The sequence below is a fragment of the Chlamydotis macqueenii genome, chromosome 5 (assembly GCF_036417535.1).
Source record: "Chlamydotis macqueenii isolate bChlMac1 chromosome 5, bChlMac1.mat, whole genome shotgun sequence".
In the NCBI taxonomy this organism is placed as follows: Eukaryota; Metazoa; Chordata; class Aves; order Otidiformes; family Otididae; genus Chlamydotis; species Chlamydotis macqueenii.
In genome coordinates this window covers 66249430-66264065 of record NC_141560.1, presented here as the reverse complement: position 1 = coordinate 66264065, position 14636 = coordinate 66249430, and the positions used below count along the sequence as shown (strand labels likewise).

At 38.2% G+C, this 14636-nt stretch overlaps 2 protein-coding genes across 2 annotated transcripts in view; one reads left to right on the top strand and one right to left on the bottom strand.

Moving 5' to 3' along the window:
* The window catches only part of ANO3 (anoctamin 3), a 196128-nt gene that overhangs the window by 165808 nt on the left and 15684 nt on the right, over positions 1–14636 (top strand). Inside the window, exon 14 of the mRNA XM_086748795.1 lies at positions 1315–1375. Coding sequence (XP_086604921.1) covers positions 1315–1375 — 61 coding nt within the window. The remainder of the gene's footprint in view (positions 1–1314; positions 1376–14636) is intronic.
* Positions 3921–7069, bottom strand: MUC15 (mucin 15, cell surface associated). The gene is made up of 3 exons (XM_086750235.1): positions 6379–7069; positions 4967–5122; positions 3921–4081 (listed from the first exon to the last, which is right to left on the bottom strand). Exons 1-3 carry the CDS (start codon positions 7067–7069, stop codon positions 3921–3923), a joined length of 1008 nt encoding a protein of 335 aa, XP_086606361.1.

The following is a 14636-nucleotide window of genomic DNA, read 5'->3' as shown; positions in this document are numbered from 1 at the left end:
ATCTGCTCTCTGGGAAAAGAAAATTATATTTCCTACTTGCTTTCTTGTTCCTGAGGTGGAGATGGTCAGCATTTCCCTCTGGTTTTGTTGTTGTGGGAACATAACTTATTTCTCTGCATTCCTTGCATACAACTGAAGAGCTGATACGTGAGGGAAGCTATTCCCGATTCACTCTGGGCACTGGCACCCTTATTCTAGAATAAGTGTTTTAATCCTTATTTATTTAAATAATTTATTGTATAAAAGTACATAAGCATTGAGTTAATTAGGAAAACTGAGTTCCTTTAAATGAGGTTTATCTCTCCAAACCTGTTTGTATTATGGGACCCACGTCATTTATCTAAGGCCTTGTGCTCATATTTCACGTTGTTAAAACTGCTGTCAGGGTTTCTTTCATTAAATATCTGCCAAGCTTCCCTTCAGAGGAGCTCTTCAGACAGAGCAAACTGATACTGGAAAAATCACATACCTCAAATATTATTTCTGCCAAGATTTTTATAAAGGTGGAGACAAAATACAATAGATGCCTTCTTCCTTCTTGTTCCTACCCTTTTCTTTCCTCCCCTCCCCCTTTAATCCATTTCCATTTGAAAATGCCACACCAAAGTGAAGTTTATAATTAAAGAGAAAGGTATGTAATACCTGAGTTGTAATCTGAATTGCCGAATGCTCAAGCTGTCATTCTTGTCTGCGTTAAATGGACTCTTTGATCCGTGGGTGATTAGCGTGGGGCACCAGGGCTCTTTGGGCTGATCCGGAGCCCAGCACGCCTTGCCCTCAGGCCCCGTGAGAGGGTGTTGGTTCAGGGTGGGTTCAAAGTTCATGAAGCCTCATACCATGACGCCAACATCAGTCAGGTATGCTGATGGACTGGCACTGACTCCTGTAGTATTTCACCTCTGCTCAGAGGCCTGTGGTCAACACGGAGTCTCAGACTACACGTTTAGCCTTTAGGAGTCAAATCTTAATTCTGAGTGTGGTGCTGAAAGCCTTTAGCTCTAACACTTTTTATAAAGACAAAGCTAGATTGGGAGCCAGACACGTATTTTCTACCTTTAGCAATGTTAATTCTGGGTTAAGTTTGGTTGGTTGGTTCATTTTATGTTTTCTTGGAAAGAAGCAGTCTTTACTGAGCAGAATATCCAAAATCACAACCTCACATAGATCTACATTCAAAACTGAAAACGTTCATCAGGTTTATTGTACTGCTTTTGTTCACCTGTTTCTGCCACCAATTATGTACTCTGGGATTCTTTGGGGCAAGAGATAAAGTGGCAATATTATTTATTCCTGATGAATTTATTTTCTATTCAGGTTACACATTTGTTTGATAATGGAGGGACTGTCTTCTTTGCCATTTTCATGGCAATCTGGGGTAAGTACATTTTTATTTGTTTTGTATTTTTAGTTCACCTGACCCTGTTATATGATTACTGAGTAAAGGGAGATTATAGCTCTTGGTAAAATTTGAAGAAGGATTATGACTTTGAAACACAATTATTTTTTTTTCTATTTTAATCAACTTCAATATCTATTCTAGTAGTGGGTGAAAATAATACTTTTTATCATTAATGTAATGACTGTCTTTAGCATCTTAAATATCTTTAAGCCTGAATTTTATATAATGCAGGCATAAGTCTTTTTAGAGGCAAACATGTAGGTTAATTTACTGATCTGGAGTCAATGTAAAAGTCGCATCTTGTAGAAGAAATTAGAATGTTTTTGTGGGAGCTATTTAAAGGGAAATATAGGAAAGATTTGATGTTAAGTGCTTACAGCACTTTAAATATTTATATTAAAAATTTCGGTCTGAATATCATTATGTTCACTCTGCCATTGCACACATCATGTCACAGGGCCCAGAGCTAAGCAGGGTGATATCCACAGAGGCCACTGTTGAACAGGAGTTACCGAGAACAGTCTTGCCTCTCTTAGAAGGTCAGTGTAATAGTGCCATACAAGAAAGATGTAATGGTTCCAGCATGAAATGTTTGGTGGATTTAGCATTCACTGAAGCTAGCAGTATTTTGCTGCTGGAAAGTAAGGAAGACCGGTATTAGAACTAGATATAGTTAATTTTACTAGTGTGAATGTTTGTCTGTGTAAACTCTGAGAAAATTAAGACCAGTTCACATGCATGCAACATGTCTGAATTAAGCCAGAGTTTTACAATTTTAAATAGAGTCAAATGGCACACAACACCTTTATTTATGTAATATATATGAATAAGCATTAGTGATTCTAACTTAAAGTGAAGGAGGAACAAATGTCACAGATTTTGGAGGCTGACCTGGTAAAAGCAAAAAACAATGTACAAACAACAGCAAAACACCAAAGAGGTACATAGACAACACAAGCACATACATGCAAAAATCGTAATTAGCTTGTTAAAAATTAACACAATATAACTGAAGGGCTCACTTTGATTGCTTCCTCAGTGATATTTCTTCATTGGCTCCTAATCTTTTTGTTATAACCTTGCAATTACTGATAATTAGTTTCATAAATTCCTAAAATACATTGCACTTGGTTCTATGGTTACCGATGTAGACAACGCTGGTAGCTTCTTAGCATCTCTTCATCTTTATCTTTGAGTTCTCCTTAGAGAGAGTTCTTTCCATTTTCAGTTGAGGCCAAGGTTCAAGTGTAGGGAGGAATTTTGCTTATGTGATACTGCTTCACCATTTTCAGGAAAGATGGTGTGATATGTGCTACGGAAGGTGAAAGATGAACATTTTGTTTTTCTTGATTTCAAGCAGCAGAGTAATCTGCAGTGTGACTGCCATTTTTTCTCTCTGGTGTGTGTGTGCATGTAATTTACATATCAAATAAAAACCTTCTTGCAACGTTCACAGCCAATTAGTGAGATAACTTCATCGACATGATCTGCATTCTCTACACTAAGTAAAGCATTTTAGCAGAGTCATAGTAACAACCACATAGCCCGTGTGAGCCGTTATTTTCTCTGCACTTTTTGTTTATTCCGTACCTTTACAGCTCTATCTTTTTCATGTTCTTTCTTTCTACTTAGACATGTCTGGTAATTGCAAGCAGAGCAATTACTTGCATTACACTGCCATAATTTTACTCTTCAGCTGCACAAAACCAGACCATGGTTTTTAGGGTATCTATATACATGGCAGAGATAATTCCTTTCCTTTCACATTAAGATAAGTATTTCTTCTATCTAACCTATACCAAAACCTTTTATATGATTTCTGCAGATCTAGCCTGCAAGGCAAAGAACAGATCAGTTTGACAGAGGAATAGAATCTTGTCCTCTTGTCTTCTTTTTTTTTCCCTTTGATAGTGATTTTAAATCTATGTCATCATAGTCAAAGGTTAAATTTAGTCCCATGTTTCTCAGTAGTTCCATTCTCCCCCGTAAACTTCAACCTCTGAATAATCCAAGTAAATCTAATTCTTCTTGTCATGTTCATTGAAGAAGATACAAATGCAGAGTGAGGAAAATAATGCAGAGTCATTTATCGGATAGAAATTATATTTGGACAGAATAGTTTCCACCTCATAGTTAATTTGGGGGGGGGGGGTTTATATTGATGCTAAAATGTCATTGCAATCATAGTCAAATTTTACTCTGTTACAATGTCTGCATTCTTGACCAAAGTAACATAAGGCAGAATTTTATCTGGGTGCTATTTGTCTTTATTATTTTTAAGACAGCAAGTGTAATATCCTTCCAGGAAAACCACAGGTTGATCATTTAATTACAAAGTAGAAGAGTGATGCTCTGCTACTGGGCCCTACCTGTTGCATATCGGTGTATCTTGTGATTTTCCCCTTGCTTTCCGAAACATTGGTTGCACAGTAATGACTGTAAGAGAACAGCTGCCAGGTCGTTTTGGAAAAAATTAAAGTGTAATATAGCTAACAGGTGAGAATATAATCTGAAGCAAACATTAGGGTGGAGGGTGGGATGGTGTCATGTCAGCCATAGGAATGCCACCGGGTGGGCACCCCGCATTGTCTTCCCCTGCCTTGTCTGCTGTGCTGCTTTTGTCATCTGACACACATCCAAAACTTGTGTCGTATGGTCCAAGTGAGTTATCTAAGTGGAGAACTGAAAGGATAATGTCATTATTTTTGATATATTGCTTGAACAATTCTTATCCTCGTACGCTGGATACCTCACAGTTTAGTTCAGCAGTCCCTCGCGGCTAAGTCCAGTTAACCTCTTTCTTACAAAGAATGCAAAAGATGAAGGCCCTGATTCATGATCTTCTGAAGATAACATGTATCCTCCCAGTAAAGCCGGTTCAGTACTACATAGGTGGTCGACTTTCAAAGCCAGTTCCTACTCAGATGTTCTGGCAGCTTTCAGCTCTTGCGTTTACGCCAGAAAGGGCATATTGCCAGATTTTTATTTTGATTTGATTTTATATGAGAAAAAAATGTGCTTAGCCTCTCAGTGTTTGTTTAAACATTTAAAAATAAAGTCCAGGAACATGATGTAAATGTTTGGAGATTGTGTGACTGCACTTTAATACAGTTTATACATATTCATGGAGAAGACAAAAGCAATCTTCTTTTTAAACCTCTTAAAAATACTTTTACTCCTAAAAACAGATATAACTTCATCCCTCATTCTGTAATGGAAGTTGGATGAGTAAGCAGTCTAGCCTTTTTCCGTTCATCAAAGTTTGGGAGAGCTTTTGAGCTATAGTTTTGAACTTGCCTGCAATTCTTTGAACAGGTTCACTGGTACTAGATACAGTATTTCCTGGTGTTTCAAAGGTTAAAAAAATAACTTTTATGGCGGAGACATAGAGTTAAGAGGAGCATTGGTTAAGCTAAAATTTAAAAATAATAAAGTACTGTCAGCTGAAAACTAGTTTCACTGGACTCAATGATAAAATTCTTAATAATTCAGTAAGACCAGATTGTTTAAGCAGCTCTGTGCAGAAATAAAAATGTTCTTACACAAAACACATGTGCTGTTCCTTACCTGGGTCATTCCTTGTGTCATCATAAAGCCGTCTGTGGGAAAATGATTCTGATCTTTTCTTACTACGTATAAAATATCCAATCAGACCGATTAATATAGATCCCAAAATGGCTCCTACAATGGTACCAACTATTACTCCTCCTTTGTTGGTTTTCTCTAGGAGAGAAAGAAAGAAAAAAGAGACAGTTGAATGAGAACAGCAAATCTGTCAGAGCAGGTATTTGGCTCTCGCTTTATAGCAGTCGAGGGCTTTGTGGAGTGAGAGTTTACACCAAGGATCTGAAACACCTTGCAGATTGTGGCTAAACCAGTCTCTCTGCAGAAACTCTCTGCCTTTGTGAAAGAAAACAGACATCTCCATCCTTGACTTTCGAGGGAATAACCGGGGTTTAAAAAAAAAAAGATGGCTAAATGAGGGGTTTTTTTAGTCAAATAAGAAGGTTCCGGGTTTAATTACAGAATCAGCCACTATCCTTTTATTTAAAGAAATAAGCAGTAATCACTCATTGAATGCAATTATTTGTAAGTATTTAAGCCAGCAATTAAAAATTGCAGCCTCTGAATTTCAAGTGATTAAGTTTTAGAGTACTGATTTTTGAGTATGCAAGGTAGGAAACCCAGTAACGCTTTCTGCACCTGTTCAGTTAGCAGAACAACTGCATTCCTCCAAGACTTTCCTCAAATTTAATAAAACTTTTCTTCAAGGTACTTTGTTTTTCTTAGAACTGAACTTGCTCTCCCACCCTCTTTCCTTTTCAGTCGTGTTATCTAAAAACCAGGTACATTGTAATTATGAGAACTATGATGGGAAGCATGAAAGTCTGATGCTCCTTCAGTTCTTTGTACAAGCTGTGCTCTGCTGGATGTGATGGATAAGCTTTTCAGTCCTATGTTAAAAGCTTGAAAGCTAATTAATGGCAAAAAATCACTATGTCTTCTAAACTTTCCTTTTCTTTTCCTGAAGACCTGATTCAGAGCAGCAGGATAGAAAAGTGCCATGACAGTTTTATGCTCCATTGTTTTCCCACGCACGCTCAAGTTGTTAATTAAATGCACAATGAGTAATTCCTTTGGAAATATTTATAAGAAGTCATCTTTGGTCACATAAGTTTCCAAACTTAAATTAGTTACACATTTTAAATGTTATTTCTACACATCTGGTTTATAGGTCCACTCTAGTGTGAATGGGCAGTGCCTTTCATTAGGTTCCCTCACTCTTGGAAGTGTTAAACAATTAAACAGCAAATAATTTTTTTAAATCTTTTTTTTATTTTGGGTGAGTTTTAGTTTTAGTCTGCGCTAGGTCACTTATAAATTCATGCATCTTATGAAGCCTCCTGGTGAATGAAAAAAAGGTTTAATTTCAGCATTATAATTTTATTAAGCCAGTTGGACTTTAGGTAGATACTTACCTTCATTGACATCTTTTGAATTAGGTGATGCAGTAGAAGAACTGCTGAAATTCTGATTCTGCTCTGTTGTCTGCTGGCTGGCATTGAAGTTTGTTGTAGGTCTGCCCTGCTTCACTGTGGGTGATGTCAGAGGGATACCGGTGGGGAAAAACATGGTGGAGTTGATTGAAGAGTTATCTCTCGGGAGCACCGCAGCCGAAGGGGTGCTGTAGGTCACTGTGGAGTTATTTGGTGTCACCGTGGAAGTTGAAGTAGCTCCAGCACTTTTGGTCGCTCCAGAAAAGTCACCCATTGTTGTAAATGTCGCTGAAGACATTGGGATTCTGCTGAAGTTTGTGGCAGAGTTATCTACTCCTTCTTTTGATACCGTGGTGACATTTGAAGGTAAAGTAGTGCCATCAGTGGATCTCGGGGGTGTGCCGTTTGGCCAGCTGCTCATCTCTATTCTTTTTGTTACATTTTCTTTGACGTTGGCAGTTGGTGCAGCATGACTGATGGTGGAAGGATTTATGGTAGTAGTCACGGGCAGAACAGATCTGTGTGAAGCTGGTTGCACTGCAGACTGATTGTTATCTCTACTTGACCTGTTGCCATTATTTATTTCCTTTACTTTTCTGTCCTCAGTATTGCTTTTGTTCCATTGCAGACTTACAAGCAGAAAAATTAAAATAATTCCACAGGAGAGTTGCATGGTGTTGACATTGAAGTTTGTTTTGTTATGTAGAGAACCTGCAAGAAATTAACTGTTGTCTGTTATTTTATTTTGCAAATCAAAGCTACTCAGTTAAGACTCAAATAAACTGGTAAAAAAAGTTGGTGTTATACTATAGAAGTCTCGGTAGTCTACCATATGTTGATGCTGAAAACTTTACATTCCTGAGTGTTAATGAGTTTAAGAATGACCTAATACAATACTGATGATCAACAAAAGCTTTTTGAGCATGAACATTCCACGTTTCTCTAAACAGGTCTCATACTCAGACGGGAATAATTCAAAACCACTTTGCTATAGAATGAGGTAATGATACATTCTTGTATAGCATGCTCCAGGCAATGTTTTCTGGGCAGGCAGCAGCTCCAAGAGGATGCTAAAGATTTATGCTCCATTATGAAGAAATATAATTGTTACAATTAGCCATGAAAGTTGATGGATAACATTTTGTGACCCTGAGCAATGACTGCCATATGAATGCTGCCAGGAGCAAATTGAAATCTAAATCAATCTAGGGGCTATGGATGATGCTGAATTTGTGTGGAAACTTCTTGTCCTGTAGGAAACTGGAAGCTATATATTAATTTTTAAAATGTTAGATTGAGAAGGTTGAAAAAAACACATCTTGAAGTCACATGACTGTAGCAGGTATGCTGTTCAGTATGTCCGTGGGGTTTTGGTGGGGGCTGTGTGTTTTTTTTTGCGTATGAGACAGGTTGAGATCGTGCCGTTTTTAACTCCCACACATAACCTCTCATGTGACAGCACAATAGAAGTATAATAAGTTAAATCTTCAGCATCCTTAATTAATCAGGTGTCCATGTATGGGGGATACTTCACTGAAGAAAGGAGAAAAAGTAACTATTTCTTTCATATTCAGCCTCCCCTCCTACTGTTGTGTGCTTTTTCCTGTGAGTCTTTTGTTGAGATTTTTTTGCAGAGGGAGGGAATGAGTGCTGATTTTGCTCTTTTGTTTGTTTTGGGGATTTTTTTAATTTAGTTTTGCATTTTCCCCAGGATAGCTTCTTTGTATGTAACACCATCAGAGAAAGGGAAAGTGTGCTTGCAGTAACAGTAGATAGCAGTCAGCTGTGGGTAATGCTATAGCAGTGGGTAGATGATGATTAAATACCATGTCAAGGTATCTCATTTTGGCTTTATTCTTATTTCTTTTGTGGTTAGAAGGTGGTAGCATTACTTGAAAAGCATGTGTATTTCTAAAATGTCATTTAATCTGCTTTTTAACATATGTTCCATTTATCCACTGCTTATTTCCCAAGTTAAGATCAGTTATATGGTGGGAAGGACCCAAGTTTGGAAAATATTTGTAACTTATTTAGCAAAAAATTCAAGAGAGAACTTCTCCTTGAATATCAGTCAAACTCAGGATAAATACTTTGATCCCAAACAAGCAAGCCAGAGAAATCCCCTTTGGAGTTCAATTATCGGCTCCAATTTTGTTTACAATTTGAATGACAGGCCTTCAGGTGACCGTTAAATGCTGTGCAACCTGAACATTAGATTTTGACTTGTAGCACTAACAATTGCAAAACCTGAAAAAAAAACCTGTTGTATTTCACAAAGTTTTCAAACACATGTTTTCATTTTAAGAGTATTATTGTTTTAATTTAGTGGCATGGTCTTTCCTTCCTTGTATTAATAGATGAGTGGACAAAGTGGGTTTGGTCATGTCACTCCTTATCCTTTCACTGTAACTAAACTACATAGGGAAATTACACTCAATTCACTTTAACTGTAATTTTAATTTGCAGGACAGTGTGCAGAGAAGTCAGTATCCTTGCTGAACAAATTTTCTGTCATTTTTTCTGATTGGCTTACTTTTGTCATCTTCATGGGGATCCATAGAGGAGAAACCTGCTTGCTTTGAAGATTGTGTTACTGCAGTTTCCAGACTGTGATAAAGTGCTTCCTGGAAATCTTTTTTTTTGTGTATAATAATTAACTTTTCTTTTTCTAGTGCAATGTGAATGTTCATACAGTTTAGAAAAACATTTAAGTTATTCAAAGATACTCGTTGCCTTTAGAACTTAATATGCAGATAGTGCTATTGCCGTAAAACAATAGCCAAAACTTGCAGAAGAGCCCAGACCTTAAATTAGCTGGTCAAGTACGTGTTTACAGAAGCTGTGAACAGATAGAAGCTATGAAAAAAAATAGATCTTGTGTTTTGATTCACTGATATTCAGGTTACTCAGCACCAACTCAGTGGAAATGAGTGCAGTGGGTGTAGCCTGAAGTGAGTAGAAATGACATCAGTATGAGATTAGGCTGCAGTTCAGTTAACCAGGTTAGCTCCACCTTTTTTCAGCATGAAGAATGAGGTTTTTACATATTATGGTCACCACCATGTTTCTTCAGTGGATGTTGCCCTCCACATTTGTTTCTGTGCTGCTTAGAGTCAAATTTCATCTGAGACCTGTGACAGCTGGGTAGAAAACTCCAGAACGGGGGAAGGCTAAATTTCCTCCTTCAGTGTATGGCTTTATGAAGGGATGTAGTGGCCCCTGTTTGAGGAATTCACCAAAACTGGAATGCGATTTCCTGTAAAAATGGCCCTGAATATACGCGGATGGTATCTGTACTGGAAAATGTGTAGCCCAGCTGCAGGAGATCTGTAAAGGTGCCGAGGAGTTCATATCCACTCTTCACATGTTTCTGGAGGGCTTTGGTGTGAAGTCACCACAACCTTTTCCTGTTGACTGAGCACCCTTTAAGAGCTGGCTGCTCCTGAAGCACATCACGTAGTCTACTGACAGGAGTGCCTGGTGCTATAAGCCAAAGGGCAGCAAGCAGACATGACCAGGAGACTTAAAAAGCACTCTCCTGGTGTGGATTAAAATGCTAATGAAGGCATGGCCACGTTGAAGAGGCTGTGCTTCTGTGTCACACAGATTTCTCTATTTTAATTGAAGTAAATTGAAAAAAGGCTACAAAAATCCTTATCACTTTGTTACGACTGAAGATTAAAGTTGCTTTACAGCAGAAGGTGTCCAGTATGAAGCTATTAGTGTACATACATGTACATCTGCACGCCTATGCTGTGGGTGAAGCCCTCGTCCCATTCAAGCCAACCACCCCTGGGTCTGTGGGCTTCACCATGAAGGTTGCTTTGATATTGCATCTAGCTTTGTGTTTTACTCAAAGTGCTCAGATTTGTGCTGAATATTTCTGCAACACAGAGAAAAACATGTCCTAATAAACTCTTATGTGGCAATTTTCCTATAAATGTATATCCAGTGGTATATTAAGTATTTAAAAATAGAATTTTTTGAAAGATAAAGTAATTGCAACCTGTATTTCCTAAACACAACCCAGCACCTCTCAGTGATAGGTGTAATGTCTGCAAAAACCTCTGCAACTGTTAAGAAAAATAATCATTTCAACTTCTTATGGGTAGATACTACAATCTTCAGAATTGTAAATTCAAAGGACATTCTTTTGCATGTCAATAAATTGAATCTTGCACCAGTTCCCAGCCTTACAGTAGTGATTAGAAAGTACTTTATGCAGTAAACAGTGGCATGATGAGCAAATTATTAATGGCACTTTATTTCTTGTGGTCTGGAGTAACGTGTTTGTATTTGCAGAGCTTTCATACTTGCTATGCTCTTAAGCCTCATAAATCAGATGATTTTTAGCTTTACATCAGTGATCCAAAAATAGACGGAACAAATAAAGCAAGATATAGAGAGTTTATTAGAATTCAGAAAGAAATAATAACAAACGATGGTGCCAGAAACATATTGAATTTTTGCTCCTCTGGCTCTTTGCTCTAAAATTCAGATTGCTCTCCAAGGATGAGATACTTCTAAATCTAATAAGCAATGAATATTAAATTTTCAAGCTTAACTGTATTTTATTTTTTTGTACTGAGAAAATAATTTGTAAGTTTTTAGTGACTTATAAAGAGGAATATAAATAAGGAGCATAAATAACCAATAAAGAAAAGTATGAATTAGAGTGAAATACTGTCATTGCTTATGGTTGCTACTTCTCTGCTCTAATGTTTGAATCACAAAACAGGATTTTTTTTTTTTTCAATTATTTTCTCAGAAATACACTCTAAGTAGAATTTGGCTACACCACCACCAACATCAGTCTTGAACACTATATAAAATAACACTGCAGTTATTAATCAGAGCCACTAATAAGTATTAAAAACACCTTAGACTTACCTTTGAGCTCTACAAAATATGTAAGAACCTGTTGAAATACTGCTGTGGCCCAGAGCGCAATTAGCCTGATGGGAAGAGGGGAGCGCAGGTACTATAAATGTGGCAGTGTGACACCGGTCAGGAACGCGCCGTACAGGCGAGGTGAGGTGGGGCAGCCCTTCGCTGCGTGCAACGGCGCGTCTGGGAACCAGCCTGACTGACTTCGCCGCTGTCATGACCGAGCTCTGTCATTACAGAGTCCACAGAAATTGCAGTATTTATGGTAAAGTGGGTAGGCAGTGCTTATTGCCCAATCCTTGGAAAGTCTTTGAACTGGTATTGCAGAAGGGCGACTGTTTTCTGTAAACTATAGAAGCTATTGTTCCATGTACTGAGCAACTATTAATTTAGCAAAAGATAGCTTTTTATTATCGCAGGGTTTCCTATGGTACACTCTGTGAGATGAGAGCTGGAAAAGGTGTGTCTTCTACAAAATAAAGCAGCAAAATGAGTTCTCTTAAGAAAAACTTGCTGCTAGAGATGGGTCTGATCCCATCTCCAAATATGTTCACAGATGTGATAATTTAAGATAACAATCTAAATCCAAATTTTGTGAATTTATCAGACATCATTAACTTTTGCTTTGGAATACATAACCAGATATGGATCTGAATGTTAAAACTCTTAGTCCTCACTTTAGGTTTTACATAAACAATACTGAGTTAAAGTAAGGATGAGGAAACCAGGCATATCATACATAACTTTTAACATGCTGATCTATTCAACCAATGATTTTTTTTATTCTTGAATTCTTGATGTTTCTTTATTCTAGGCCAGTATGTGGTGAAGACCCAGTCAGAAATGTTTCAGTATTGTGCGACTGTTTGAGTGGGATGCCATGATGTTACCTGTTTCCACTTTAAATTTTTTAATTCAAGTGGAAATACTATTTCATAACTTATCCGCAACATAAGTGTTGAGGATATGGCATATAGAGGAGGTGTTTATATGGGAGCAACTAGTGGTGTTTTCTTGAAAATACTCCAGTGGAAAAATTGAAGGTTTTCTGTACAATGGATCAAGTTCTACCCTTTCTTGTATCCCTTTTGGGGAAGGAAATTATTTGTGTGGCATGAGGTGGGGTGGTCTGTGAGGGGAGGGGGGACAGTGTGATACTGTGGTTTGGTTTTCTTAGGAATCTAGCATTCTCCTAAAGCAGATTTTCTGTGTATCAACAAGCTTCCAACTTATATTTATTGCTGTGTCTGGGTGGACATGCATCTAACAGATTGACCATGAAATCTGAAAACAGGCACCACAATTTTATGTCCAAATTTGGATCTTACCCAGCATTAACCACATGGTAAGTGATGTACTAGTGTCCGCAGTATAGGCATTGGTCTTGGGAAGGTGCACTCACTCTGTCTTATTTATTAGCAGTTTCATTCATCTGCTAGGAAAAGGAAAAACTGCTTAACCTGAGTGACTTAACGCCGAATGGAAGGTGCTCCGTTTGTGAGTCAGCTCTTGGCTGAGTGTCGTACACCTGCAGCGTGGTGCTGGGACGCTGGTGCTAAGGGCTGGCCCACTGGTGCTGAGGGCTGGCCCCAGGGTGAACAGATTCAGAGCCTGGCCCTGTGGGGACAAGGTGCTTTAGAGTGCTCCAGGAGCAGGAGATGAGACCAAGCTGCCATTCAGCTAGCTCCTGGATTTATTAAGCGGCGGTTTCAGTTCTGAAGAACGTGTCTCAGTAGTAGGTGTGGTACTGAATCTGTAGGACTCTTGCGTAGCTTTGCTGGAAAGGAATCCAACAAAATAAAGCTGAAGAAGTAATTGAGCAAGAGTATTCAGAAGTGACCTGGCTGGCCACGGCCAAACTCTGCGGAGAGGCAGTGGAGACAGTCTCCGAGCTCCTTACTGAAAATCATCTTTGCAATAATTTTTTAGGGAAATAAACACACCATTCATTTTGACATGGTGACTCTTATAAAACATTCGGAAAAGATGTGCTCACATAACAGTCTTGGGTTCTCTGGGTTCTTGGTTTTGTTTGGGTTGGTTTCTTTCTCTGGTCTTTTCTTTCATTCCATAGCATTTAACAGCGACCTTTCATCATTTCTTCTTCTTGACAATGTAAAACTTTTGTTATACTTGACATTCTGTCAACACACAACCAATCTTTCCTGTCTGAATTAACCATCAAACATCACCCTACTTGTCTTCTGAAAGATTAAGAACTCTGTGAAGCACATGCCTAGAGGTTTTACTACTTTCACTTTACTACAAGTACTGATGGCAGTGTAAGGGCAGTAAACATAACATAACTTAAAAATAAATAAGAATTGAAAGAAGCTTTTGGAAGCATACAGTGGGCAGAACTGCAGACTGTGATGCAGAGCACTGAATAACAAATCCGTAAATGAGTGGGTCTGTACCAAAAATGCTGGAGAGAAAAAGGAAGTACACCATGTATTATGGGATTTAAAATTCAGAATGGCAATTGGAGCTATAAAATGGGAAGCAACGTGCCCTGGGAAAAGCAGGGGAGGCACCGGATAATGTTTTCTGTAGGAAGCTGGAGGCTTGTGTGTGACCCTCTAAACTCTAAATTACCCAGAACACTTGAGTGACAGGATTAGGCAGTAAGAAACTTTGCCACGTCAAAGGATTGTTAGAACATCAATGTTCAAGTGGTTGGATTAGTCATTTATTGTATGTCTTGTTTTTCTACAGAAGTAATTGATAAAAGTCAAGGCTTAGCAATTTCAGAGCTGGGAGATCAGGGTAAGAGATGAGTCAGTACGAAGTGCCTAGCAACTGGGGCTGGAGGGGCTGGATTGCATGGGGACAGAGATAAATAAAGGCAAGCCAGGAGGGATCCAGGCTTTCTGCAGAACTCGACAAGTACTTGAATTTCAAAATTCTGATTTCTTTTTTTTTTTTTTTTTTTTTTTGGCTGTCATTTAGACTAGATGTTTACAGCACGAGAAGTTTTATGATTTTTTTCTTTTCCCAGCATGCTGGACTTATTTTATCTTCTTCTGTCTTTTGGCACTATTTTCTCAGTAGCCTTGTAACACAGAAAAATTACCCTGAATTCTATTCTACCGTGTGAAACAGCGTATTGCAGCAGTGTAAGAGCTCAGTTGAGTGTGAGGTGCTTTAGCTGGCAGGTATGGTTAGCAGCTGGGCCTCATGTGCTTCATCTAGATGGGTAATTTTCTTGATTGTTGCATTATCAAATGCTTCATGTACATAAGTAACATAAAAGACATCATTTATTATTATTATTATTATTATTCCTATTACACTAGAGCCTATTATTCATGCTGTACCAGAGCCTGAAAACTCTAAATTAGAGACAGATCTTG